Source organism: Myodes glareolus, chromosome 5 (assembly GCF_982192425.1).
Source record: "Myodes glareolus chromosome 5, mMyoGla1.1, whole genome shotgun sequence".
NCBI lineage: Eukaryota > Metazoa > Chordata > Mammalia > Rodentia > Cricetidae > Myodes > Myodes glareolus.
Window position 1 is genome coordinate 74,355,014 of NC_142030.1, and position 27,260 is coordinate 74,382,273.

The 27,260-nt window shown below is 39.0% G+C and overlaps 1 protein-coding gene across 3 annotated transcripts in view; it reads left to right on the forward strand.

The window, feature by feature from the left end:
- The window catches only part of Pla2g4a (phospholipase A2 group IVA), a 143,980-nt gene that overhangs the window by 29,051 nt on the left and 87,669 nt on the right, over positions 1–27,260 (forward strand). For 2 of the 3 annotated variants that reach the window (XM_048431007.3, XM_048431008.3), the window contains exon 3: positions 16,874–16,955. In XM_048431007.3, coding sequence (XP_048286964.3) covers positions 16,874–16,955 — 82 coding nt within the window. Of the gene's footprint in view, positions 1–16,694; positions 16,768–16,873; positions 16,956–27,260 lie in introns of those variants that run through there. The other variant, XM_085688139.2, reaches the window with a different exon arrangement.

The following is a 27,260-nucleotide window of genomic DNA, read 5'->3' on the forward strand; positions in this document are numbered from 1 at the left end:
TGTTTGTGTGTCTGTGCATGCATGTGTGTGCCTATTCCTGGTGTTACTAGTAAGGCTGAAACTTTAAACTATTTATTTAATTTGTATTATACTCATAAGCATAATGTTGCACACTAGGCTATAGTACATTATAAAGCAAACTTGTGTCTTTTGGTTGCTGTAAATCTTCAGAAAAATAAAAGGATTTAGAAAAAAGATAACCAAAACATCTGTAACAATAACAAAATTCATGGAACTAGAAAAATGTTAGCATTTTGCATTTATCAAAGAACATAATTGCATGTTGCTTTGTAGACAAAGAACAACTGAATTTCTCAGTTTAGTACTGTAGGTTGGTATGCAATTTCAAGGCAAATAATTCTATAAACTTTCTCTTAGCTAGAAATGCTGAACAGATTCCTCGATGGTTGGCTAATTTTTAATAAAGAGTTGACAAATTAAAATGTTATTCATTGTGAGTTTCTGTATTTCATATAGTCTCTCTTTTGATTAAAATAAAAACTAAACCAAAACCAAACAAAACAAAACAAAAAAGAGATTTTCTGGCTGAACTCAGCACATGGAATTCAGTTAGGTTTCAATGGACTGGAGATCTATTTTTGTGAATATTGATCAATAATCTATGGCCTCATTTTCACTTAATGAAATACCCCAGTCTTATTCATTCTTTCCAAGTTAGCCTTCCTTTCCTGCCTGGATTGGAACTTAATATATTATAGTTCTTGCGATGCTTCCTTTTGATTCACCGAAAACTACTTTGTCCCTTCCTTCGCAATAATGCTTCTCAATGGTGGATGTCTTGTACTAAACCCAACGGTACTCTGACTTTTCCTTCCCCAGCCCTGCTGGCCATTCTCTCCTTAAAATTCTCCTGAGATTTTGTTAGTTTCATTCCTTTGGTTACTTCTTAATTTTCTTTTATAATTCTCTCTCTTTCTCTACCTTTTTCTACTCCTTCCTTTCATTTCCCCTCTTCCTAGAGATGCATTGCTAAGCTTGGCACAGTTATGCGCGCGCACACACACACACACACACACACACACACACACACACACTCCAACAAGGGATAATCATCCAAATAAAAATATACATTATTAATAAATCCAAAAATTGTTTCATGTCTCTTGTAGTTCATAAATCTCTTCAAAGAAAACTGGTATGTCTAGTGTCATAGGTACCTTTTGCTTCCCCCACATTTCTCTAAACATCTGGATTCAAAATATATTTCAGAGATTGATTCATGTTGTTCTAGATAGAATTCCACATGTGTATATTGTCATGTATTATTCCATTAACTGAGTAGATCGCAAAATATGTGCTCTACTGATAACCACCATATCCATTCTGTATGACAGTAGAGATTTTCTGCAATTTAGACAACTATATGTGTGACTTGATTTATTGTTTATTTGTCTTGGTCTATTTGTTTGTGTTTGTTCCAGTACCAAACTGTCCTAGTTACAAAGTTTGAAATGTATATCTATGGTATTATATTTCCTTTCTAAGGCTAAACATGATTATTGATTATTTTTACTCTTGAATCTTCACATAAATTTTGGAATCAGCTTGTCAAATCACATGAACATGTGCATATACACACACACACACGCACACACACACACACGCACACACACCTTTTCTCCACTCCTTTAATGATTTTACAGATCACTATCAATGAAAATAGAGTTGATATAACAACAATATTGAGGTTCTCAATATAGTTAACAACTCATAAACCTAGCTCGAAAATGAAATTTATTTAAATCATTTTTAATTTACTTAGTAATATACTGTAGTTTTCTTTAAGAATTCATATATATGCATATATAAGAAACTTTTATATGCATATATGTGTACATACACATATAATACTGATGTACATACATCTATACTAATTCTTGTATGTATACACATATATCTATTTCTTGATATTATAGTGTTATTGTAAAGGTATTTGTAATTTTATTTCTTTAATTAGTTTTTGTGGGGGTTCGAATGAGAATGGCCCTCAAGCTCATATGTTTGAATGTAGAACTCCTTAGCAAGGATCTGGAGGTGTGGCATTGTTGGAGGAAGTATGTCACTTGGAGTCTGGGTGGGGAGTTCAGGAGCTCAAACTAGGTCCAGAGTCTTTCTCTGTGTACCGTGTGTGCTTGCCCACTACCATGCTTCCTGACATCATGATAATGGACTAATTCTCTGAACCTGTAAGGAAACCCATGGGTATTATGGAAGAGTGTGTTTCATGGTGTCCCTTCAGAGCAGTTGGTCAGTAACAAAGACAGTTTTGTCTTCATATGAAAATACAGTTGATTATTGCTCATCCAGAGGCTTCAATGAATTTCTATTGATCCTTTGGGCAATCTTTTAGATTTCTAGCTCAATCACTTCTGTGATTTGTGAATACTGCTAGCTTTCCTTCTCATATTTTGAGCATATTTCTCATATTTTGAGTGTTAAATATTCTATTGTTTATAAACCATATATCTTATCCCCTAAGTTTTGATATGTTTTATTTTAGTATGATATTTTTAATTTTCACTTTGATTTATTCTTTGATACATAAGGCATATATGACACATAAGGTAAATACATAAGGTAAATATGTCCTTCTTAATTTTCAAACATTAAATAATTCTTTAGTCAGTGCTATATATACTTCAAGTGTTCAAAATAAACTCCTTAAATATATAAAATATACTCCTTTTTTCCTGAGACAGCTTTTCTTTGTGTAACACTGGCTGTCCTAGAACTCAGTCTGTGGACCAGAGATTTGCCTGCCTCTGCCTCCCAATACTCCATAAGATTATAAAACAAGGTTTATATGTGATTATAATCTATCATATTTTCTATTTTTGATAAATAAGTCACATCTAAAATATGTTTCCTATCCAAATTTTACTTAATGAAATTTAAGTTGTGATTTTTGGGGCACATATAACTTTGAATTATGTTCTTGTTGATTTGGTATTGTAATTAGTAAATTCTTTTTGTCTCTGATAATTATTTTGTTTTAAATTTTATTTCATCTTTTATTAATATTACTTTTGCTTAACATAGTCTGTATTTTTCCTTACATTTAAAACATTTGCTTTTAAAAAATAATCAAGGTTTTGTTAAAAAATTGTTTGCAGAATTTTGTTAAAAAATTGTTTGTTTTCTGAAACAATATTTTTGATTACTTTTTTGATTACTTTGATTTCTACATTTGTAAGCTGCTTTTAAAACAGCTTTTTAAAAAGGAGATTTATTTTTATTGTTAATTATGTGAACTTCAGTGCAGGTGTCCATAGAGGCACAAGGAATGAGAACTCCCTTGAACTGGCATTACAGGCAGTTGAAAGCTGCCAGCATAGGTCTAGGAACTGAACTCTGACCATCTGGCTGTACACTTTTAGCTACTGAGCCATCTTTCCAGCCCACAAAGTGCCTTATATCTTAAATAGAGGTTAGTTTTGATTTCTCACTCCATCACCCTCAGAGAGATAGGTTTTTTTTTTTCAATAACTCTCAGATAATTTAGTCACACTGGTATTTCTCAAACTTCCCTGAGGAATCTGACCTCTGTAGATGACAAGGAAGGGTCTGCATCCTTAAGCTTGTTATGAGATTTAGTTTGGAACTCTAGCATTTGCACTATTAATTCCTTCTACCTATAAGCACATGCTGTGGGACAATGGTTTTACCCTGTAAAGATTTTTTTCTTGTACTTGTTTAATAAAATACTGATTGGCCGGTAGTCGGAAAGGAAGTATAGGCAGGGCAACCAAACAGGAAGTAGAGGTGGGACAATGAGAACAGGAGAATCCTGGGAAGAGGAAAGATTCAGTCTGCAGTTGTCACCCAGAAACAGAGGAAGCCAGACACAGAGCAAGCAAGATGTGACTGCCTCGCCAGAAAAGGTAGCAATCCGCATGGTACAGATAAGTACTATGGGCTAATTTAAGTTATAAGAGTTGATAAGAAGCCTAAGCTACTAGGCCAATCAGTTTATAATTAATGTAGACTTCTGTGTATTTCTTTGGAGGCTAAATGGCTGTGGGACCAGGTAGGACAGAAACCTATGTTAACAAGCACACATATTGCCGTTCATTGGATGCTGCAGTATAGCAATCCCTGTCAACAGCACTGGGGATACAAAGGCAAACCTAGCTCACATGAACTTGTCTCCTCTCTCTTCCTAAATAGCCCCTTGTACTTTCATATGTATATTTTGTTAAATCCTGATTCTACTTATTATACTAAAATGTGATGTTTGTCTTTGTCAATAGCACAGATCTTTTATTTTTATTCTTTGTTATTTATTTATTCATCTATCTGTCTGTCTGTCTTTCTATCTATGTGAGACAGAGTCTCACGATTATAGCTGTGGCAGGTCTAGAATCTACTACATAAACTAGGATGGCTTTGAACTCACAGGGATCTGCTTGCCTCTGTGTCTGGAGTGCTGATATTAAGTACAAGCTCGTAGCTATTTTAAATGAAGAGGATCCTATGAATTCATAGTTTTTTTCATTTTCTTGGTGCTGTGTGGTCATCATAACAAAACTGTGTAGATGAAGACATGCCTCACTCTGGTTTTCACAGGAAAATATTTTTCTATTAATTAATTTGGGATCAGGGTCTTGCTATGAGACTAGCTCAAAGCCCACCATGTGTCTCCAGCTAACCTTGAACTGACAGTCATCTCCTTGTGTCTGTGGTGAGATTATAGGAGTGCTCCACAATACTATAAAGAGCCTTTAACAATATATTACTAAACTCTTTCAGTATAGAGCAACATGAGTTAAAAATGGAGGATGGAACAAAGCCAGGCATCCTGTAATGAGCAGTTGGTACCAGACAACCCAGAAGTTGGCTGCCCTAAGGGATGGGGCTTTTCAAACTCTACCTCAGTGTACGAAAATACTGTGGGCTGCTCCTGTGTTGCCAGCCACCAAGCTCTCTTGCTACTGGCCTAGGAGATAGAGGTAGAACATGGAGAGATAAATGTGTGATAGAACTACCTTTCTATAATCCTAGAGTTATTTTAAGGTGGTTTTCAATAGTAAAGATATCCTTGCCATTAGAATTTCTTGTCACATTTTTTGTTGTTTTGTTACCATGGAAACATTAAGGTGAGATCAATAATAATGCATTTCTGAAACTAAGTGGGGTGACCCACTCCTGTGATTTCAACACTTGGGAGACTGAGATGTGATTTCAACACTTGGGAGACTGAGATGTGATTTCAACACTTGGGAGACTGAAAGACAGGAGGGTATTGTGGAATATCAAAGATGTGTTACATTCATTGGTGCTGAGAAACATTTGTTTAATGATGCAAAGAAATATTATATTCTTCTGTGTTGTATTTGTTAAACTCTGTAAAGCTGTATTATGTTGCCTGTCTAAACACCTGATTGGTCTAATAAAGAGCTGAAGGGCCAATAGCTAGGCAGGAGAGAGAAAAAAAAAAAGAGAAAGAGCAAAGAGTGAAAAAAGGAGAAGAGGGGGATGTCAAAAGCCAGCTACCCAGTCACCCAGCTAGCCACAAAGTAAGAAGGAAAGAAAGAATATAGAATACAGAAAGGTTAAAAAGCCCACAGGCAAAATATAGTTAAAGAGAAATGGGATAATTTAAGTTAGAAAAGTTGGCTAGAAACAAGCCAAGCTAAAACTTGGTATTTATAAGTAAGAATAAGTTTCTGTGTATTTATTTGGGATCTGGGTGACAGGGCCCCAACAAGTGTATGTGTGTGTGTGTGTGTGTGTGTGTGTGTGTGTGTGTGTGTATGTGTTTGTGTGTATAGCAAACAAAAACCTACTACAGGATGGTACCATGAGTTCAAGGCTAGCATGGACTACATAGAGAGATCCAGGATAGCCTGATCTACAGCATGAGTCCCTGCATCAAAAAACAAAACAAATTTTATGAAAGTTTCCATCTTTTACCTTAGAAAATGAATCATAGCCTTGTAGCTTTTTATACCACATATTAGCAACAGAGGGCCACTGCCCACATCCTCAGAGATGAAGGGTATCCTTTCATTAGAGACAGTCATCCACACGGATGTGCTAGCATGACCAGGTATGAGGAAAGGACCTTTAAAAAGAACACTGCAGGATGTCTGAAATGTGGACAGGTATTTTTCCAGATCATTACAATAACATAGGAAAACAAAATACCTACCAGTACCAAGTATGAGATCTAAGATTTAGTATTCCATTGGTTGTGTTGGCATTCTTAGTTTTGTGCACAGGGGCATTGGGCTCTGCCTTCTGGAATGCAGGGTATAAATAGTATCCTCTGTGGTGTCTGCCTCACCCGGTTCTCATAAATAATACATTACTGTGTGCACTACGTGATTTCTTTTAAAATGAAAAAAAACCCAGCAGGATATTTCTGGGACTTCAGAAAGTAGCATGCTGCTACTGAGAAATAGATATGAAAGTGACTAAGTTGTACTTACCAAAACATAGGACTGTATCCAAATATTAGTAATAACTTATTATGACATTTTGAACACTAATACAATCTAGAAAAATGAGGACAGGGAAGGCTAGTGTGTTGGACTTCTTCAGCAAACAGAGCCTCATGGGAGTGACTGACTAATTAGCTGCAATACTGTGAATCAGTCCAAATGACTACAAAGCCTGAGAAGCCGTATCACTTGCCCTCTCAAGATGGAGACACAGTAGATGTGGAGGTGCAGTAATTCAGTGCTATCATAAAGGCCTGCCTTAATTTGATTTCCCATCTCTTTGATGAATGACTGTAACAGAAGCAAGTTAAAGGAGAACACGTTTGTTGAGCTCATAATTCCGGGCTGACAGTCCATGATTATGGGAAACAAAGATGGAGGAAACCAAAGTAGCTGGTCACATCCACAGTCAAGATCAGAGAGAATGAAGACATGCGTGTTTGTGCTTGCTGAATTTTTCATGCTTGTACATAGGTCAGGATCCTGTGCTTAGGGATGGTGCCACCCACAATAGGTGGGTCTTTTCATTCAGTGAACATGATCAAGATAATCCCCACAGACACACCCACAGGTGCACCTGATCTAGACTGTCCCAAGTGAATCTAGGGTGTCAGGTTCACAATTAAGGTTAGCTATCACAAGGCTTGAGAATGAGGTGGAGCTGTGTTAATCCCAGCCTAAAAATTCATTTTAAATAAGACGAGACATCTCAGTTCAAACAGTAAGACAAGAAAAAGAAGGCAACAACTATCTTCTGTCTAAGTTCGGTGAACAGGTTGGGTCATGGATGGCCTACCACAGTGAGGATGGTGGTCTACTTTAGGGACTCCACCAGTTCTTATTCGAAATCATGTTAAATTGCCTGCCACATGATCCATTCAAGTTGATGACTCTCCCTGTGTGTTCATGTCTGCCCACAAGTCTCCTTTTAGTGACAAAGTGCAGAAATTACAATTAATATTCATATTCCTGCTTTTGTTCTGTAGATCATATTTCAGAAAGCTATAGGTTATGAAGATTTTAAATTTTATTTTTAATTATGTGAGTGTCCATGTGCATATGTTCATGTAAGTTCAGGTATCCAGGAGGTCAAGGGTGTCAGATTCCCTGGAGCTTGCAGTTAAGGGTGGTTGCCAGGCATCTGATGTCAGTGGTGGGGACCTTCTTAATCACTGAGCCATCTGTCTAGGCTGAGGCTATCAACTTTTATCTTTTACTTCCTAAATTTCTGTTCAGTTCTTTGTAACATTGCATCCAGTTTTGTGAGTGCCAGCCCATGTGGTTGGATTCCTATGGACTTCTACTTCTTGAGATTTTAAAGGAGTTCTATAGCGTGGCCATTAAATGGATAGGTCCATCTTGGATTCTTTGGCTTGGTGTCATACCTCTTCATGCCACAAATCACTTCAGAATTTGTGCTCATCATCCTGAAGAAATCTCACCGCGGAATTATTCCCTGAGGACAGGAATTGGTTTGCCTCTTTCAGAAGCTCGTGTGTAACAGTTTCCTGGAGACTAAACATTTCAACTCAGAGGGAAGCTCCTTAAGCCACAAGGTAAACAACTCAAAATAGCTTCAGAAAGTCCCTGAAACTGAACAGATTCACTAGGCCCCTTCCTGCCTAAGTAAACAATAAAAGCTGCAAATCAGACTGAGAGAGCAGCCTAGCTGCCTGGATGAAGACCCAAGCCCTGTGCCCTGTGGTGGTGGCGCATGCCTTTAATCCCAGCACTGGGGAGGCAGAGGCAGGTGGATCTCTGTGAGTTCAAGGCCAGCCTGGTCTACAAGAGCTAGTTCTAGGACAGGCTCCAAAGCTACAGAGAAACCCTGTCTTGAAAAACAGACAGACAAAAACCAACCAAACAAAAAACCAAACAAGAGGCCCAGACCCACTGAAGCACCTGGAAAGGACACTGACCGGATTTGCTTTGCCCCTCCCTGCCAGAGTAAGCAATCAAAACTGTAAAGGGTCTCAGATAAGCCAACCTGCAAAGAAGACTCGCAGACAGGAGCAGCTACCTAGAAGGAAGTTTAGGATCAGAGTCACTTGGAAAGGCCAATCTCCAAAGGACTGCCTGAAGTGTGCTTCAGGTACCCAGCTTTTGTTAGTTAGTGGGGTGAGCTCTGGTGATGTGGCTATCTTTCATTCTTTTCTACTGCTGTAAGTAACCCCAGGAAAACTCATTCTCCAAGTTGGTCAGTGGTGGCATCTGTACTTTGGTCTGTCACAGACTCCCTGTCTGGGATGAGTAGACATGTGGGTTGCGTCTCCCCAGGAAAACTTTTGGCCACGCAGCAGATGCCTGGAGAAATTGATAGTCTAGGACACACTTCATTCCATTTCCAGGGTGTTTCTTCTCTGGATAATCTAGATTACATTAAAATGGGCTGCCAGTACATGGGAAGACTTTATATGTTATTCCCCCATGGTACAAGTTGTGTGGTTTCTTTCTATTTTGTGTTTTGTTTTGTGAAACAGCCTTATGTAGCCGGGGCTGACTTCAGATCTCCTGTGTAGCTGTGACAGATTCTGAGCTTACAATCTTTCTGTTTCTGTCTCTCAAGTGCTGGGATTTTTTTTTTTTTAAAAAAAATCTTATTTTTTCTCCTTCAATATCACATTCATTGTTCACATTAACCAGTTTGACATGGTATGTCCAAACATCCAGACAGCATGAGTTGCTCATATCCATTTTATCCTCTGCTACCGTCCTCCTCATAGGCCTTGCCCAGTCCCCAGGTATCCAGTTATCAGTTGGAACTTTAGTGTCGCCATGTAAGGGAGAAGGTGTGCTCCCATGGAGGGAGGTGTGGATGATCATTCCTTTACAGAGAGGGAAACACTAGCGCAATGCTGGCACGGGCTACTTGTCTTAGTGTGGCACTGAGCATCAGGAAATGAAACAGAAAATAACCAAGAAAGGTGAGGGCAATAGCAGGGCGGGGGTATGGTTCGCTCTTTCTTTCTTTCTTTCTTTCTTTCTTTCTTTCTTTCTTTCTTTCTTTCTTTCTTTCTTTCTTCTTCTCTCTCTCTCTCTCTCTCTCTCTCTCTCTCTCTCTCTCCCTCTCTCTCTTTCTCTTTCTCTCTCTCTTTCATTTAAAAGAAGAGAAAACAAAACAAACCAGCCCTGCGATCATTTGGAGCTGCTAGTTGCAGAACAAAGATCATTATCTCTCCCCTCAGTAGTAAGATTCTGTCCACCCTTAACCGTGCCAACAGCCTTTATTATCCTTAATGTACTAGCGCCCTTTAAGTTAGGCTTTGGTTAAAGTTAAAAAGTGGCCTCTGAGTAGAGCAAAACACAATTTACATATGGAATCTACCTTCTCTTCCCTCTGATGAGTTTTAGGATAGTTGCTTTAGATCTTTAACAGTAGAAATTTAAATGTAGTCAAGCCATTATTGGTTTGATCTAAGTTGGTTGTCTTTTTAAGTGGTAATCATCCTAGTTACCAGTGTCAACATAATTGTACAGAATCAACTGAGTACACTATCTTTTTTTTCCCTATTGTTTGGTAAATTTTATTTCACTATGGAAAAGAAAAAGATTAAGGATGAGGACAGATACTCAAAGTAAGGTAATTCTAGACCTGCAGGCAAGGCTTAATCTCGGTGACTAAGTCAGAAGATGGGGCTTAGATTTGACATCTCAATAGAAGCACAGCATCTTTCTCTGCCAGCTGCTGCCTAGCACTGTCCTGAGTCACTGCTTTCTCTTGGAGAATGTTGGTTGTGAAGTCAGTGTCATATCCTTTGGCGGCATCCCCGAGCCATAAGCAGCTGTCTATCATCCGAGTCGGAAACTAGCCCAGACTAAGCTACAGAGATGGTTCAGTGGGTAAGAGCACTTGCTGCTTTTCCAGAGGACCTGAGTTTGGTGGCCAGATATTAAGAGGGGAGCTCACAGCTGCCTGTAACTCCAGTTCTAGGGCAATCAACTCCCTCTTCTGGCATCTCTGAGCACCCCACATACATGGCATATTCTCACAATATACATAAATATACATTATTTAAGATACTAAAGCCTAATATAATTTATAGTAATGTACGCGTGCATGCATGTATGCACACACACACACACTTTTTGTTGTTGTTGTTGGTTTTTTATTCAAGACAGGGTTTCTCTGTGTAACTTTTGAGCCTGTCCTGGAACTGGCTCTGTAGACTAGACTGGTCTCAAATGCACAGAGATCTGTCAGCATCTGCCTTCTGGGAGTACTGGGATTAAAGGTGTGTGCCGCTATCGCCTGGCACAGTACATATTGTTTTTATATATTTTTATATTCCCAGTATCCGGGATCTTGGGAATAATGAGAAGCAGCATCTAGTAGAATGCCTAGATTGTGATGTGGACTCAACAAGTCCTTGTGATTTTACCATTTTTCTTCTGCTCTTTATTAAGTAACGCTTGATGTGAGTCTACTTGGAACAGCTTAAAAGTTAAACTAGAGATAGATAAAAGTATTGCGCATAAGTTTCATATTACAGGGGAATTTCAGACATTGAATATTTATATGCTATTGCATGTTCAAGGGCATAAATAATCATAGATCATTGGCAGGTAAGCAAGTTTACATGTAAGAATAATTTTACGGGTGTGATCTTGCGTTCCTTCTTTCTCCCTCCGTCCCTCCTTTCCTGCCTTCCTTCTTTTCTTTCTTTTAGCTTAGGGCTAGTTTTGAACCCCTTATTTTCCTGTCTCCATCTCTTGTGTGCTAGAAAGGCGTCTATAATAACTACTTTTGAGGTATCTTAGATAGAACAGTTTAGTTTTCTACGTTGGACTTTCCAAAGCAATTTTCATGCCTAGGTGTATTTGTCTTGGTTCATTCTTCATTTCAGTGGAGATGTCTAGTTGCTAGAGCTCCATTTGAAAAAAATCTCTTGCATTGGTTCATTTTGTTTTTTTCACAAGTACCACTGTCTTGGTTACTGTAGTACAGGAAACGGTGGTCAAGTTGTTTTGGTTTTGTTTGCCTTTAATATTTTAGTGCCCCTTTAATATTGTATTGCTACTCTGAATTTTTTGTCTGTACATAAACAATTTTGAATAAATTATTCTTGTAAAATGCCTTTACATGATTTAAGGGATGCGTTGAATCTATAAATTCAAGATTTTTTGGTTTTTTTGTCCACATTTCTTTTCTTTTCTTTTCTCTTTTTAATTTCAGAGTATAGATCTCACTCTGTAGCCCAAACTGACCTCTAACTTGCAGCCTCTGTCCTTGAAGCGCTGGAGTTGTGCATCCATACCAATATACCTAGCACCTCTAACTGTGTTTTAATGACATGATGTTTTAAAAATAGTTTTATATTTTGTTTCTTTAGGTTATTGTGCAGTGTGTTTCTTATGGAATTGCCATGCTCACCAGTCATTGTCCCTTCTCATTTGTTTTTCCCCTTCTCCTTCCCCTTCCCCACCCTTGACTGATCCTTTTGGCCCCAGATCCTACCTCCTCTGTTTCCCTTTTATGTCACATGTATCCCAATACCCTTGCCTTTCTCCCCTTTCCTTAATATCCCCCTTTTTCCTGTCTTGTGATCTTTTGCCTAAATTTATGACTTAAACACACAGGGAGATAATAGCAAGTATCTCTCTACACATAAAATTTTAAGCCTAAATTATGCATAAGAGAAAAAATAATTTCCACTTAAGCCTGGCTTATTTGATGTGACAGAATGACTTCTAGTTCTATCCGTCGACTGACAAGTGCCAGGGCCTGTAACACTATGTTTTAGACGTAAGACTAAATTTGCTAATTGTTGGGTTCTCCATTGCTGGGTTCTCTAGCAGATAGGGCTGAGGCAGAGCCTGTCCCACCAGTCTTTCCCTAGGGCTGTAGGGGGCGGGATTGTGAGTGTGAAATGATCCAAGCACCCCATCCCCACCCCAAGGAACACACTGAGCTGGGAGTCTATTGAAGCAGTATCCCACTTTATTGCATCAGGACTTATATAGTGCTGAGGTAGTGGGCAGGAGTCTTGGGATGGGGTGAGGTGGAGTAAGGAATAAGGGCCAATAATATCATGCTACGTCAGCGGTGGCTGGGCAGAGGAGTCGCTCCTCTTCTAACTCAAGTTAGGCTCAGGAGGTTACACTGGGCCTCACCAAACTCAAGTTAGGCTCAGTAAGTTACTCTGGGCCTCAAGAGGCCCAACAGCTAATATTGTGTTGAGTAGTTTCACATCTACAGTTATGAGGAACAATTTGTCTATAATTTTCTTTTGTTGTAATATTTTTGTCTGGTTTTGAAGTTAAAGTAATGCTGGCAGCCAGCAATGGATTAAGAAGTATTCCATCTGTTTCAATCCTCTGTTAAAGACTGAACATAACTGTTGAAATTTTTCCTTAAACGGTAGAATTCACAAGTGAACCCGTGTGAGTTAGATGCTTTAATCTCTTAGGAAAAGTTATCAGTTCTTGACTCAAAATGTTTAGCAAATGTAGGTTTATTGAGAAAGTTTATTATTTTTGGAACTTTTGATGGATTGTTCAATGAATTGTTTAAGTTTATCTATTATAATTTTGGATTCCAGTTTATTATAATTTTGGATCAGAGAGGTTTTCATAATTTTTTCCTTATCATTTTATTGTCAATAAAAATCACAGTATTTTTGCTTTTTGATTTCTGAAATTAAATAACCTGTTTCCTCATTTCTGAAATGCCCTGGTTATTTATTTACTTTTCTGAGACAAGATCTTACTATGTATTCCTGATTGGCTTGAAACTCACTATAGCGACCAGGGTTGCCTTCAACTCACAAGATTGCCTGCCCCAGATCCTGAATGTTGAAATTAAAATTAAAATTAAGTTTTTTACTATTTTCTGCTTATTTTGTACTTTAACGTGTGTGTGTGTGTGTGTGTGTGTGTGTGTTTGTGTGTTTCTTAATATGGATGCTAGTTTATTCATTTGGGACTTTTCCTCTTCCATTGAGTCAAAGAATTGGAAAATATAAATTTCTCTCCAAGCACTGTTTTCATTGTATCCCACATGTTTTCCTAAGATATATTCTCATTTTCCTATAATTCCAGATATTTGTGGATTTCTCTTATTATTTCTTTAATTCACCTATTTGTGTACTCACAAAGGTGGTTGTCTCTGTGTATTTGGAAGATGATGCATCTTTCTGTTCTTAATTTTTAGTTTATTTAGTTCTATGTGTTATGAAAACATTGTTTTGTTTCTGTATTTTAAATAAGTTAAGGTTCGTTTATTGTGCACTGCATGGTTTGCTTTGATGAATGTGCCATGTGAGGTTGAGTCCTGATGGTAGGTGACGTCGTCTGTAGATGTTTATTATATGTGGTTAATTGAGCTCTGAGGTAATTGTGTGTTTACCACTTTTGTTCTTGCTGCATCTATTACTTGGAGAGGACTGTTAAAATGTCCAGCTGCAATAAAAGATATTTTTCTTTTTGCTGTTATATAATACATTTTACCTGATGTCTTCATGTTATATTATTTGACATATACATAGTAAGGATTATTATATCATTTTGAAAAATTTACTCCTTCATCTCAAGTAATACTTCCTTTTATTTCTGATTATTTTTATTACCATAATATTTGGTATATCTGAAATTAATGTAGCAACCAGTTTTCTTTTACATAATATCTGCCTAGTAGATCTTTCACCATTTCTTTATATTTACAGTGACTTATTCTATAAAGCTGAAGCCACCTAATTTTAACATTACAATAGAGAAAGAAATGACAATCATTTTAACAAATATTGCTGGGAAAACAGAATATTCACATGAGAAAAATGAACACTAAATCTATTATTTGTCACCCTGCACAAAGAAATAATTAAAGGTGGACCAAAGACCCTAATGAAAGACCTAAAACTTTAACTTAGTTAGAGGTGCTTATTAAGACACTTTACAATCTAGACATGAGCAGCGACATTTCCCAAAGAACTCCAAGAACACAAGAAAAAGCCTAAGAATTGGCCTAGTACCTCAAGTGCTTGCTGTTCCAGCATGCAGAACTGACTTTAGATCCCACCGTTCATATTAGTTGGGCACGGCAGTGGCACACATCTGTAACTCTGGTACAGGGGTGGGGCTGAGTGGTGGAGACTCACCACTGTGAGTGAGATTTGAGTGGTGGAGATCCCGAGGGCTCACCAGCCAGCCTTGGTAGGCAAAACAAATAACTCCAGGCTCACAGAAACCTTGTCTTAAAAATTAAGGTGGAGAGGAGGAGGGGAAGACGCCATATACTGGCCTTTGTCTCCCACAGGTGCGTGTATGAGTAAATGCATTCACATACAGATATGCATGCATGTATATGCTGCTTGCACATGTGTGCACATTTGCACACACATATATATGAAGAAGTAGAAATGATGAATAAATACTAGAAAATGTGTTCGATTTTCTTAGCTCTCATGGCAACAGTCCTGGCATGCATGTGAACAAAGAGGAAGGCTGGTTCACAGCAGGAGGGAATGTAAGCAGGCGGAGCTGATGTGGAAGTCAGAATATTGAAATGGGCACTGCCACATGACCAGCTCTATCATGCCTGGATGTGTGTCCGAAAGACTATACATTCCACTGTAGAGAAGCTGCACATACACATTTATTACTGTAATCTTCATAATAGCTGAGAAACGGAGGCACCCAAGATCTCTGCCAACAAATGAACAAGTAAATAAAATGTGTTGCTTCTACACAAAAAGATTTATTTGGTCATAAAAGTGAAATAATGACTTTTGCTGGAAAACTGGTGAAACTGAGAATAACTGTGTTATGTGAAATAACCCAGACTGAGAAAGACAAGTACCATGTGTCTCTCATATATGAAATCGAGGTTTAAATTTGTGTGTGTTTGTTCGTGTGTGTATGTGTGTGTGTGTCTGTGTGTGTGTGTGTGTGTGTGTTGAAAGTAGAAGGCAAATTGTTGGAGGGGACAAAGGACTCATGAGGGAGGTGGAGAAGAGAGGATAGTATTGTGTGTGTGCCATGAGAATAGACGGGAGGATGTTGGTTCAGAAAGGAAGGGAGCCAGGCTGAGGCTCTTGGAGCAGATGGAGGGCTGTGGGAGAAGAGAATGAATTAATAGAGTATAATGACATGTGTGTATAAGAATGCCATGATGAAACACATTACTTTGTGGGTTTATTTAAATTAATTAAGTGTTTTGATGCCTAGCACTGCCTAAAATGAGTTGGTCGAGGTACCCAGGCCTGTAGCCATAACTACTCCAGACATAGAATCTGGAGGACCAGGACTCAAGTTCATGATCAGCCTGAGATGGCTAGAGACCCAGCTGGGCTATGTGAGACCCTGTTAATCCATATGAATCTGTTATATCTTATACCTTTAAATTTTCACTACTTCAAAGTACTGACATTATCTCAGCTTTTTAAAAATTAGTTTAAAAGAAAAGATTTGTTTTATGTATTTGAGTGACTTGCCTGAGTATATGTCTGTATACCACATGCATATATGTTGCCCACAGAAGTGAAGACACCAGATTCCCACCCCTACCCAGCCCCGGACCTGGAGTTACAGACTGTAAACTACCATGTGGGTGTTAGTAATTGCAACAGGCACTCTTGATTGCGAGGCATCCCATTGGCCCTCAACTTCTTTTTAAACAACTTTTATCTTGCCAGGCAGGTGTATTATAGTTAACTGAAGTGGACTCCTCTAAGCTTGAAAGAAGCAAAGAAAAAAGAACAATCTGTGAGCTTTCACTATTTTGCTGTATTTTTCAGCTGCTCCTAAAACTATGTAAATTCCTACTTCCCTGTTTGCTTTAGTGGGTCAGGTTCTTTGCTATCTGGTTTCCCTTTAGGCGAGGTGTTTAATAACCCTCCTCCCTAATAATTTTATTATGTGCATGTAGACTTTCAGGATATTAGAAACGGAACACTGTTGAGCACACTTTAAAAGAAACACATTTGAGTCAATAAAAGTAGTTCATTTATAATGGCTTTGGGTGCAAAGTATTTTGACAACTGCCTCAGGAATGTCATGGAGAATAAGACATTCGGTTGCTTTGGAGCAGCTGGAAGGGAGGCAAACAAGGCGCCGGAGTGATGTAAGCCTCTCGCTCTGGGTTCACCTCTCTAAGCCACACTTCCTAGTCAGAGTACAAAGCCCAATTGTGCTCTGGATGCCTGCAGTCCTGATTTACATTTCCCCGCCAAGCAGCAGAGACATTCTCATTCTCACCCTCAAGCTGTAGTGACAGTGTAAGACAAGGGATAAACTCCTCAATGATTCTGCGGTGGGGGAGAAGAGAGGGTTGAGAGAGGAACCACCCTGGCGTCCCAAGATGTTTCTGGTATGTGTGTACTGATTTTCAAGGGGCAAATTTTTATGTGTCTGAGTGAAGCAATGAGATGCCATAGAGAATGCTTATTTTACGTTTCTTATCATTTGATTTCTAGGTGGAGCACCAGTATTCCCATAAATTCACGGTGGTGGTTCTAAGTGCCACCAAAGTAACCAAGGGGACCTTAGGTGACATGCGTGAGTACTTGGTTTCATGTGCGGAGGAGATGGGGATCCTGGCTCAGGGTGGGGGGATTTCTGTTCAGTGGCTTGGTAGCTTTTTCCCCTCTTTAACCATGCTTGTCTGTGAATGATAACAGTTCAAACTGTTCTGATGCTGTTGGGCATTTCTCAAAGTAGCCATCTACTTTGGCTTTAGTCAAGAGCAACTGCAGTCAGACAAAATGACAATCTCGTGACATAGCTCTGTGGAATTCAAAGTTCTATTTCATCCTATTTGGGAAGAGTGCTGCGTCAGGACTTCAAACAGATGGCGGCCTCTGTGAGGTATTGTGCTTATAGGATTAAAAAGTGCAGTGCGTGGAATTCTTCCCTCTCTGAGTGTGTTTATTATGTATGAGAGAGCTATAGAAACTGGTGCAGGACAGCAGACTGAGGATCATGTGGCATTAACTTGTTGGCTGTCTCCTGCTCCGTGCTCGACAGCACTTTGCTTTATTCTGAGAAGTCCAAAGCTCGCGGGTGTGGCATGCAAAGAAACATGTATAAATAAGATAGTAGTGAATGTGTAAGTGCTTGGGTATTGCTATAGTTTGGGAACAGGCGGTTGAGCCATCAGAGGTGTTGGAGACAAAGCAAAAGTAGAATTTAAAACGGCGGGATGCATAGGCAGTGTCCTGCTGCTTGCTTGAGAAACACATCTCCTGTTCTGTTTTCCCTCTGCCCTCACACCGCTCTCCACGCAGGACTTCTGACACCAGGTGTGTGTGTGTGTGTGTGGATTTTTGCCATCAGCAAGTAAGCTATTGGTTCTGAAGTAGAGGTCATCGGTGTGTCCTCTAACTCAATTCAGCGGGACGCAGTCTACCTGGAGCTGATTTTAGATTACACAGTTGAGGGCTGAGTTTCCAAGACGTTTCTCTTCTCCTCACTTATAAGCAAGTTGCAAGCCCCAGCTTTTTTAACCTGGGCTTCTGACCAACTCATTAATGGCTAGTGTTCCCCTTGCTCTCTCTCAGCATTCAATTCATTTGCCCTGATATTGGCTCATAAAGTTCAAAGAAATACTTACCTTTGTCACTTTATTATGGAGACATCTGTGAGGCACTTAAATGAAGAGATACAGCTAGGCATGGTGGTGCATGCCTTTAATCCCAGCACTCGGGAAGAAGAGGCAGGAGAATCTCTGTGAGTTCAAAGCCAGCCTGGTCTACATTGTGAGCTCCAGAATAGCCAGGGATATGAAGAGAGATTGTCTCAGAGAGAGAAAGAGAGAGAGACATACAGAGACACAGAGAGATGAAGATGTAGAAAGAGAGAGTCATAGAGATCCAGGCACAAGGGCGAGGAGAAAGGGTGCAGAGTTTCCCTGGCTTCTCGAGGTATCGTCCTCTGGGAACATGTCTATTTCAGCAGCCTGGTGGCTTGTCCAGTCCTTTACTTTGGCATTCCGTAGAGACTCCATAATGTCTCCTGTTGATAGAACAGAACCCAGAAAGTCTTGCCTCCTTAAGAGTTCTTCTTGATGTACCCGTACATGATTTTCCCTCCAGGGTGTGAGACACATCTCTTCTGCAATCAACTGAGTCTTATGACCTATGGTTGTACTAGACTGGCTGGCTAAAGAATTTCTTGATAGCCAAAGGGAAGAGTAAAGTTTCTGTGATCCGCCAGGAGGTTGGGAAATTCTAGTTTCTATGGCTTGTCTTGGAGAAGGGATCATGATCCCAGAGCCATAGAGAAGAACAGTATGTGCTTGATCATAGCACATCTGCAGAGTGACGCTGCTTAGCGGTGAGGGGGGGGAGGAATCTCGGGCAGAAGGAATCTTGGGTGGGGTCTGGCTATAATAGGTTCAATGTTGTTAGTGGATAGGAAACAAAGGTATGGACTAGGTGGGCATTCAAGCTCTAGGAAGACAGGTCCTAGGAGGGGGATTCTTGTTTACATAACAGGGGCAATGGATGACATTGAAGTGGCCAATCACAGGTCCGAATTCTCCCTCAAAATGTTCTGACAACAGTAGATTAGATGTTTAAAAATAAATGAATAGTTTGAAGGAGAACGAGGAAATGGTTATGTTTTTGTTTTTAAAAAATAGGAATGACTTGAACTTGCTTGACATATTGATGGTAAAGCCAAGAGGGGAATGTTAACTACTAAGATAGGATGAGAGGTCTGAGCCCAAGCCACCAGTGACTGCAGGAGAACCAGGAGGTTGGTGGATGTTCAAATTAAGGAGGATGAGCCTAGCATCTAATGGCATTGGCAGAGCTGAGCATAATAATGGCAATTTCTTTAAACATAGTCAGAATCACCGGTCTAGATGGTTGAATTTTACACTTTTGTCTGCCATGCTTGATGCCTCTTGACAGTCTTGTCCTTTGATCCCTGTTTTTTTTTTTTTTTTTCAATTCTTTGCCCTTTTGTCCTTTTAAATCACAATTTTCAGTAAACTGAAAAGAGCATATAGCGGGTACATTGCAATGCATTCACTGGCTATTTCTGATATCAGCAGTCATGCCCTGCAGAGAATGGCAGGGACCTTGCTCTTGGCCGACTAAGGACCCTCAGTCAAAAAACCCTGAGAGTGGAACAGGTCAGCTCTGAGATGAAAAGGCCTTTCTTTCTTCTCGTAAACACTGTGCCAATAGCTTGCCGGCCATGCAAACAATCGACCTGATTTGACTCTTACAGATATAGCTATTCTCTCTTAGTCAAAGCAGCAGCAGTCTTCTGTATCGGTGCTGATTCTATTGTGTAGACAATGGGTGTGGCTATGCTTAGGATGAGGCTAGACTAACTGTGTATGTATGTGTATCGGAGTATAGCTGTGTGGACTCTGATAGTCTAGACTAATAGTACCAGCTCTGACAGTGTAGACACCGATAGGCTCACCTGGTGTGAACTGGATTCCTTTGGAACCTGTGATGATTATTTACTGTTACTCCAGGATCTAGACTAGTGTGATTAAAGCTGTGTTGATTTCTGTGCCCACAGTGGACACAGGTTAGGACACTGGACTCCAGATTTGCTTCTTTTAAAGTAAAGGGCCCATGGGAGGAATGGCCACTGGATATATGTGAAAGGCCAGAGCTAGGGCTCAGTGATCAAGTGTTCATTCAGTGTTCCTAAGATCTGGAAGACCCAGAAAGCAGAAATCCCTTTATTCCATTTCATTTATTTTATAATTGTGAGTATTTTGTTTCTGAGTATGTATGTGTCTGTGGAAGTTAGAAGAAGGGTCTGGGTCCCTGGAACTGGAATCACAGATGGTTGTGAGTCACCATGTGGGTGCTGCGAACCCAACTTGCAAGAACAGCAAGCACTCCTAATTGCTGAGGCACTCTCCGGCCCCACCCTACTCCCATTTATGCTGCCTGCGTTTATTTAACAGGTAAATTTCCATAAAGCTCTGCATGTTGGTGAAGAAGAATGATGGCTAGCACTTTTGCTGATGATTTTTTGAGGGGTGGGGGGCATTGTTGCCAGCCTCTTGTATCAGTTAATGATGCTACAGAAGTAGGAATACACAGGGAGAGGAAACAGAGGGACCTTAAAAAAACCCAACTTCATGGCAAGTTTGCTTACAAAGGGAAGGGAATAGACAGGGCCAAGGCTTCACTTCTGAAGGCGGCCACAGTGAGGAAAGGTGTAGGATCCTCTCTCAGGTGATGAACTTGGGCTGTCTCGATTCCCAAGTAAGTCAAATTTCCCCTGTTTTGTTGCAATGGGAGTTAGACAAATGTAAGAAATGATGAAAGTAATTGAAAACAATAATACTATTACACACATCTAAGACCCAGAAAGTCAGGATAGCAGAGTCCTATACCCTCTTGTGTTCTCTACAGTCTATATTTAAAAACAAATTTCCGTTAAATTCTCCATATGAGTGAGAGAATGCTACTGTGTTGCTTTTGTGTGGTGGTCTTTCTCAAGTCGACCACGTATCAGCTGTTCCTGTATCCTAATATGCTTTGTTTTAAATAATACTAAGTTCATACTTATCTTTATTTTATCTACTGATAAATCATCCCATTCGTTTGTTTGTTTGTTTGTTTGTTTTTGTTCAAGATAGGATTTCTCTGTGTAGGCTTTGCTGCCCTCAGACTCACTCTGTGGAACAGGCTGGCCTCATCCTCACAGAAATTCACTTGCCTTTGCCTCCTGAGTCCTGGGATTAATGGCATGTGTCACACTGCTGGCGAATCGACCCGTTCTTAATAGCCACAGTTAGAAATAACCCTCTACATTGTTTAACTGTCATAATGAAACCAGAGGCATCCCATCAGCTACCTTGTTAGGGATGAAAGCTAACCTTTATTCTGAATGAGGTCAATAACCAGGTTGACCTGGAACTCAACAGGCAACCAGGCTGACCTTGAATGTGTTGTCCTCTGGTATCAGCAACCTTGGTGCTGAGATTGCAGGTGTATGTCACCACATCCAACTCCAAACTGGAATTTTAATCATAACACCTCCTCATTTGGGACTTTTTGTCTCTGGATCAGCCAAGAACAAAATAGTTGTCAGTCTCTTCTGGGCATGGCTGCTGTTGCCGGAAGAACTAAATGTTGATACTTCTGTGTATTGTCTGTACCTCATGTCCCAGTGCCAACCACGTTCTGTTTTATTATGATCAAGGTTGACAGAAGAGCTGTTTGATGTTCAAATTTGCACCTGGTTAAAGATCATTGCCACATTCTGATTTCTAAAATGAGCAGTTTCTCTTAAATTGATATGCTCTTACTTTTGAGGTCTCACTCAGTCATTTTTAGATGTGCCATGTAACAGGCAGCATTCATGCATATGTTAGGACTTAAGCGTTGGTGGGTGTCCTGCTCAGTTCGGCTTTGTTCCTGTGCTTTGCTAGCAGCAGGTGTGCGTGTGAGTGATGGCCACAGTGACAGCAGGCTTTCAGCCAGTAGGAGTCTTCCCTCTGTCCACACAACCCTGAAGGAGAACTGTAGAAGTTAGCTTGATTCGGGAAATAACAAGGCTAGCTAAAAGATAAAATAATTGTATTTTTTATTTATTATAAGGGAAAAACTAATGAAACAGGAACGGGAAGTCCAAGCTCAACTGTGCCCCAAGGGAACCACACAGGGAGAGCGTGCCTGGGGCGTGCACCCATTTTTCTCCAGGTCCCAGAAAGTAACACCCTAACTTGGTGCCACCTCTTAAAGATAATTGGTTAACAATTATCCCCATCTTGTCGCTTTTGTCTAAACAAGAGCAATCTAAACCCAATACAAAACTATATATAATAGGAACAGATATCAAGTATAAAATTACAACCAACATAAACAATATTAAGCAAGGAACACATGACAAATGTTTTGATAAACATTCTATTTCAAAGAGTCTAAGTCTTTCATCAAAAATAAGCTTGGGTAAATCATAAGAGGAAGGTAACTATTGCTATCTAATCTTCAACCCCATTGAAGGCCCGAGAAGGGAAATAATATTACTTGAGTAGACAGGAAATGCAATTAAGCTGCTTCCAAAGCAAGCAATGTATGACAGAGAAAATTAGCTCATTCCAAACTTGTATTAATAATTTTACTTAATAAGATTCACCAATTCATCTTCACTACTTTTCAAAAGTAGGTAATATTTATAGTGATATCTAGTAAAGTCTTCCTTGAGGATTTCATGGTTTGACAAGAATGTAATCTGACAAAAAATTAGAACTACCATTTGATTAAGCAATTCTTTTAATGAATAAACATTCAGGGGAAGGAAACTGGTGTATTGAAGACACATCTGCATTTTCATGTTTCCTGAATCATGACATAGACCATTAAATTAAGAAAACATACAAAATGTCCGTGGAAGTAAACACAAAGAAAGTTTAGTGTGTGACTACAGACAGGAATCATCAGTTAAGAATATTTGTTGATTAATCATGTGCATTAGAGCTTGACTCCCAACACTCCTGTAACTTGCAGGTATCCTCCAAACTAATGTAACCCTAGTCCTTAGAGGGCTGGAAATGAGATAATATCAGGGTTTTGCAAGTTTGGGGCTTAAATGCAAACCCCAGATTCAAGTACAGACCCCCCTTCAAAAGAGTAACTGGAAAGTAATAACTGGGGCACCCAAAATATTCCATTGGTCTCCATACATGTGCATAGGCTTGAGCACCTCCCCACACAGATGTCCATGTACACTCACTTATATACAGATAAATAACTCTTTAAAAAGGACAGCCAGCCATATAAGACAATCTCTTGGTATGTAAGCAGTTTAAATTTAATGCAATTTCAACAATTAATATTGTTATATAAAGAAGGATGCTTAAAAGAAATACCACACTAGCTCAGAATTGAGAATAACAGATGGTTATTTATGTAGGGGTGGACTCATGAATCAGAATCCTCTGATGGGATGGAGAAGAGAAACCGAATCCCGCAGTCAGAAAAGAGGCCAGTCGCATGCTTTACATTGGCATAAATAGTATAAGAGGCCACGTTCCAATGGGCAGTTAACTTAAAGGTTATTATTGGCTGTATGATTTCCTACAGCACCTCCCCGTTTTGCTTCAATAAGAGAGTTCATAGCCTAATATGCAATAAGAATATTATTGAAAAATCATATGCAATAAGAATAAATATATTCAATAATTATTAATATTAATTCAGAGACTTTTTCCACATAAGTTTTTAATTTTTTATTTGGTTAGGTGGTAAAAAGATCCATTCTAAGATAATATTATTCCTCTGCATTAAAATTCCTGTGGGAAAAATTCTGGAAGGCAATATGACTAGAATATAATTAAGATTTGGATTCACCCTATCCACATGTGCCTCCTATAATTTCATCTCAACAATCTTCAATTTCTTTTCTGCTTCAGCTGTTAATTCTCTGGGACTGTTTAAGTCTTTATCACCATCTAAGGTTTTGTTTAAAAGAATTATTAGATCAGGTGTTATCCCAACAGCTGGTCGTAGACTGGAAATTTCTTCTAACAATCTTTGATGTCATTAAGAGTCTGCAACTGGTCTCTCCTAATTTATGCCCTTTGTGTCCTAATTTACTGTAAACCTATTCTGTAACCTAGGTAATTAACATAATCTTCTCTTTGAATCTTTTCAGGAGCAATTTATAATTCCACATTTAGGCAAAATTTTCCTTACTTCTTCAAACACTCTGTCTAAAATATGTGCATTTGAATCAGATAACAAAATGTCATCCATGTAATGGTAGATTATAGACATAGGAAATTGCTTACATATTATTTCCAGTGGCTGACTGACAAAGTATTGGCACAGGGTAGGACTATTGAGCATATCCTGTGGGAGGATGGTTCATTGATATGTCCTAGTAGGCTGAGAATTATTATAAGTAGGCACTGTGAAGCAAATTTTTTCTTACTCTTTTCTTGTGAAGGTATATTAAAGAAACAATCCTTTAAATCAATAACTATGAGAGGTCATCCCTTTGGTACCAGAGAAAACAGAGGAATTCCAAATTGTAGAGGGCCCATAGGTTGAATTATCATGTTGATGGCTCTTAGAACTGTGACCTTTCTCCATTTTTCAGATTTCTTTTTAACAACAGATACAGAAGAATTCCAAGGGCTAGTAGATTCTTCTATTTGTAGAGCTTCTAGTTTCTCTTGTACCAGCTGTTCTAAAGCCTGCAGCTTTTCTTCAGCTAGAGGACATTGTTTAACCCATATTGGTTTCTCAGTTAATTATTTTAAAGGCAGAGCTGTTAGTATCTCTGAAGGTTTATTGATTGCTTTCTGTTCTTGTTTAACCCAAATGGCTGGTGACCATTATCTAAAGTATCTTCTAATATTTTCCTCAGAAACATAAGTTTGGGGGCTGCAAGAATGTTAATCTGGGTACTCCATTGCTGTAATAGGTCATGGCCCCACAAATTCACTGCAATATGAGCTACATATGGCCTCAGCCTTCCTCTCTGTCCTTTTGGCCCTATGCATTTGATCCATCTCATGTTATGTTTCACTTGAGATATGGTTCCAGTTCCTAGGAACTGAATATCTACCTCTTGAAGAGACCAATTCATATGCCATGACTCTGGAGTAATGATACTTACATACACACCCAGGTCTAGTAAACCTTCAATAAAAATACCATTTATACACACTCTTAGCTTTGCTCTTTGTTCATTTATAAAAGTCTGCCAGATATATGTTTCCTATGTCCTACTGGAGTGTTTGATTCATCCCCCACATCTATTCCATCAACCAGACCAGTATGTTTTTTTTTTTTCAGTAGGCTCTGGATTTTTTAATTTTCCTGGTGAGACATGTTCTCCACAGTAACTGGGAATGATTGAACCAAGTTTGTTATGGGGGACTGCGAGAGGCCCCCCATGGAGTTTCCCACTGGTATCAGGTTGCCTTGTCTGCCTTTTGTTGACCTACATCCAATGGTCCAATGTTGGCCTTTGCCATACCTATATATACTTGAAGGCTGAGTCCTCCTATTTTTGCCATTCCCAGAGAAGACATTATTCCAAGGAATTCCTTGTCTATACTTTCTTCTCAGATTTCCTATTCTTCCTCAATTAAAACATTTAATATTTTGATATCTCCTCATACCATTGTAAATTGCTCGTTCTACCCAAGCTTCAGTACTACTGTCAAGTGCCTCAACATTCATTGTATGCAAGATCAGTTCATCCATTGGTGCTGATCTGACTTTTAAAGGCCAAAGATCCTTTTGCATTCTAAGTTGGCCTTCTCAAAAGCCAAAGATTCAATTAGTACACTTCTAGCTTCTGGATCTGTTACCCCTATCTGTATAGCCTTAGTTAATCTTTGTAAAAAGTCACAAAAGGGTTCTCTCTGACCCTGTTTAACCCTAGTATATGATTCAATTTTCTTTCTTAGTTCCTGAATCCTGTCCCAAGCATTTAAAGCTGCTGTGCTACATAGGGACAAGGTGTGCATCGTAAAGAGTCTGATCCTGAGGATCAGAGTAAAGTCCCTCACCCAGAATTTGATCTTGGGAAATCTCAAGTCCTTTTGCTTTTCTCTTCTCTCTAGTAACAATTCCAAAACAACTGAGGTTATGAGAATCACCAAAATGTTCCTTAAGATATTATATAACATAATTTTATAAAATTGGCTTAAAAACTGTGAGTTCAGATCATTCCTCATGTGTTTTTGTTCTTGTTAAATGTCCTCATAAAGCTCTGTCAGCTCCTGAATGATGAAGAAAATGATCTACCTATGATTCTGTAAGTATATTTAGAAGCTCCAAAACTCATGGGATAAAATCTGCAGAGGAAAGTGCCCAGTGTCTAATAAAGAGGCTGAGAAGAGCCTTCATACCTGGGCTTAGTGTAATATACCTAGAATCCCAGCACTCAAGAGGCTGAGGCAGGATTATTCCTATGATGAGGTCAGGGCCAGACAGGGCTGCATATTAAGATTGCCTCAAAAACAAATAAACAAACAAACACCTCTCTAAATATATATAATATTTATATATTAAAAAACACTACATCAATAATTAGATGCCTTGACTTGAACAAAGTCTAATACACTCAATGCCTGATCTATTCTCAGAGAACAAAGCTTGATTTTACCTAAATCTAAACCCTAAGAGTCCATTATCACATGACGTATGTATTCCCTGGCCCTTTTTAAAACTAAGGAGCAAGACTCAGTGCAGCTACCCCAACAGTTGCCCATCAGTAGTTTGCTTACAAAATTAGATCACTGATGGGGATGCTTTGTTAACCAATTATCTTTAAGTGGTGGGACCAAGTTAGGGTGTGACTTTCTGTAACCCAGAGAAAAACGGACACATGGCCCAGGTGCAGTCTCATTGAGGATTCCAAGGGGTAAAGTCTGTTCAGTAAAGATAAAGTCTCATCCTTGGACATAATTTTTATAGCATGCATATTATCTTCCTGGAGAGACATTCTGTCAGTCATTCTATCATAACCCTTCAACAGAGTCCGATTAATACATTTAACAGTACTAATTCTCTCAGACAATTTCTCAGCACCCTTTGTTATTGACTGAGTTTTGTTTGCCAAATTGGTTGTATCCTTCTCCAGAGTGCTGAATTTCCCTTTGGGTTGGTAATTATCAGTCTGTAAAGACTGTATCATTTCTAAAAGTGTCTCATTCTTGGCCCTATTATCAAACTATGTTTTTAAGGAGAAAATGTGAAGGACAAAGCTAATCCCCAGAATCAAATAGAGAAATGTAGGAGGGAAATAATATAAACCTTGCATTACACTGTACACAGTATAAGTTAAAAAAAGCTATTGAACTCCCGAATGGTTAAAGTGTCCATAAGCTTGCCCTTTTAAATTATAAATTTATAATCTAAA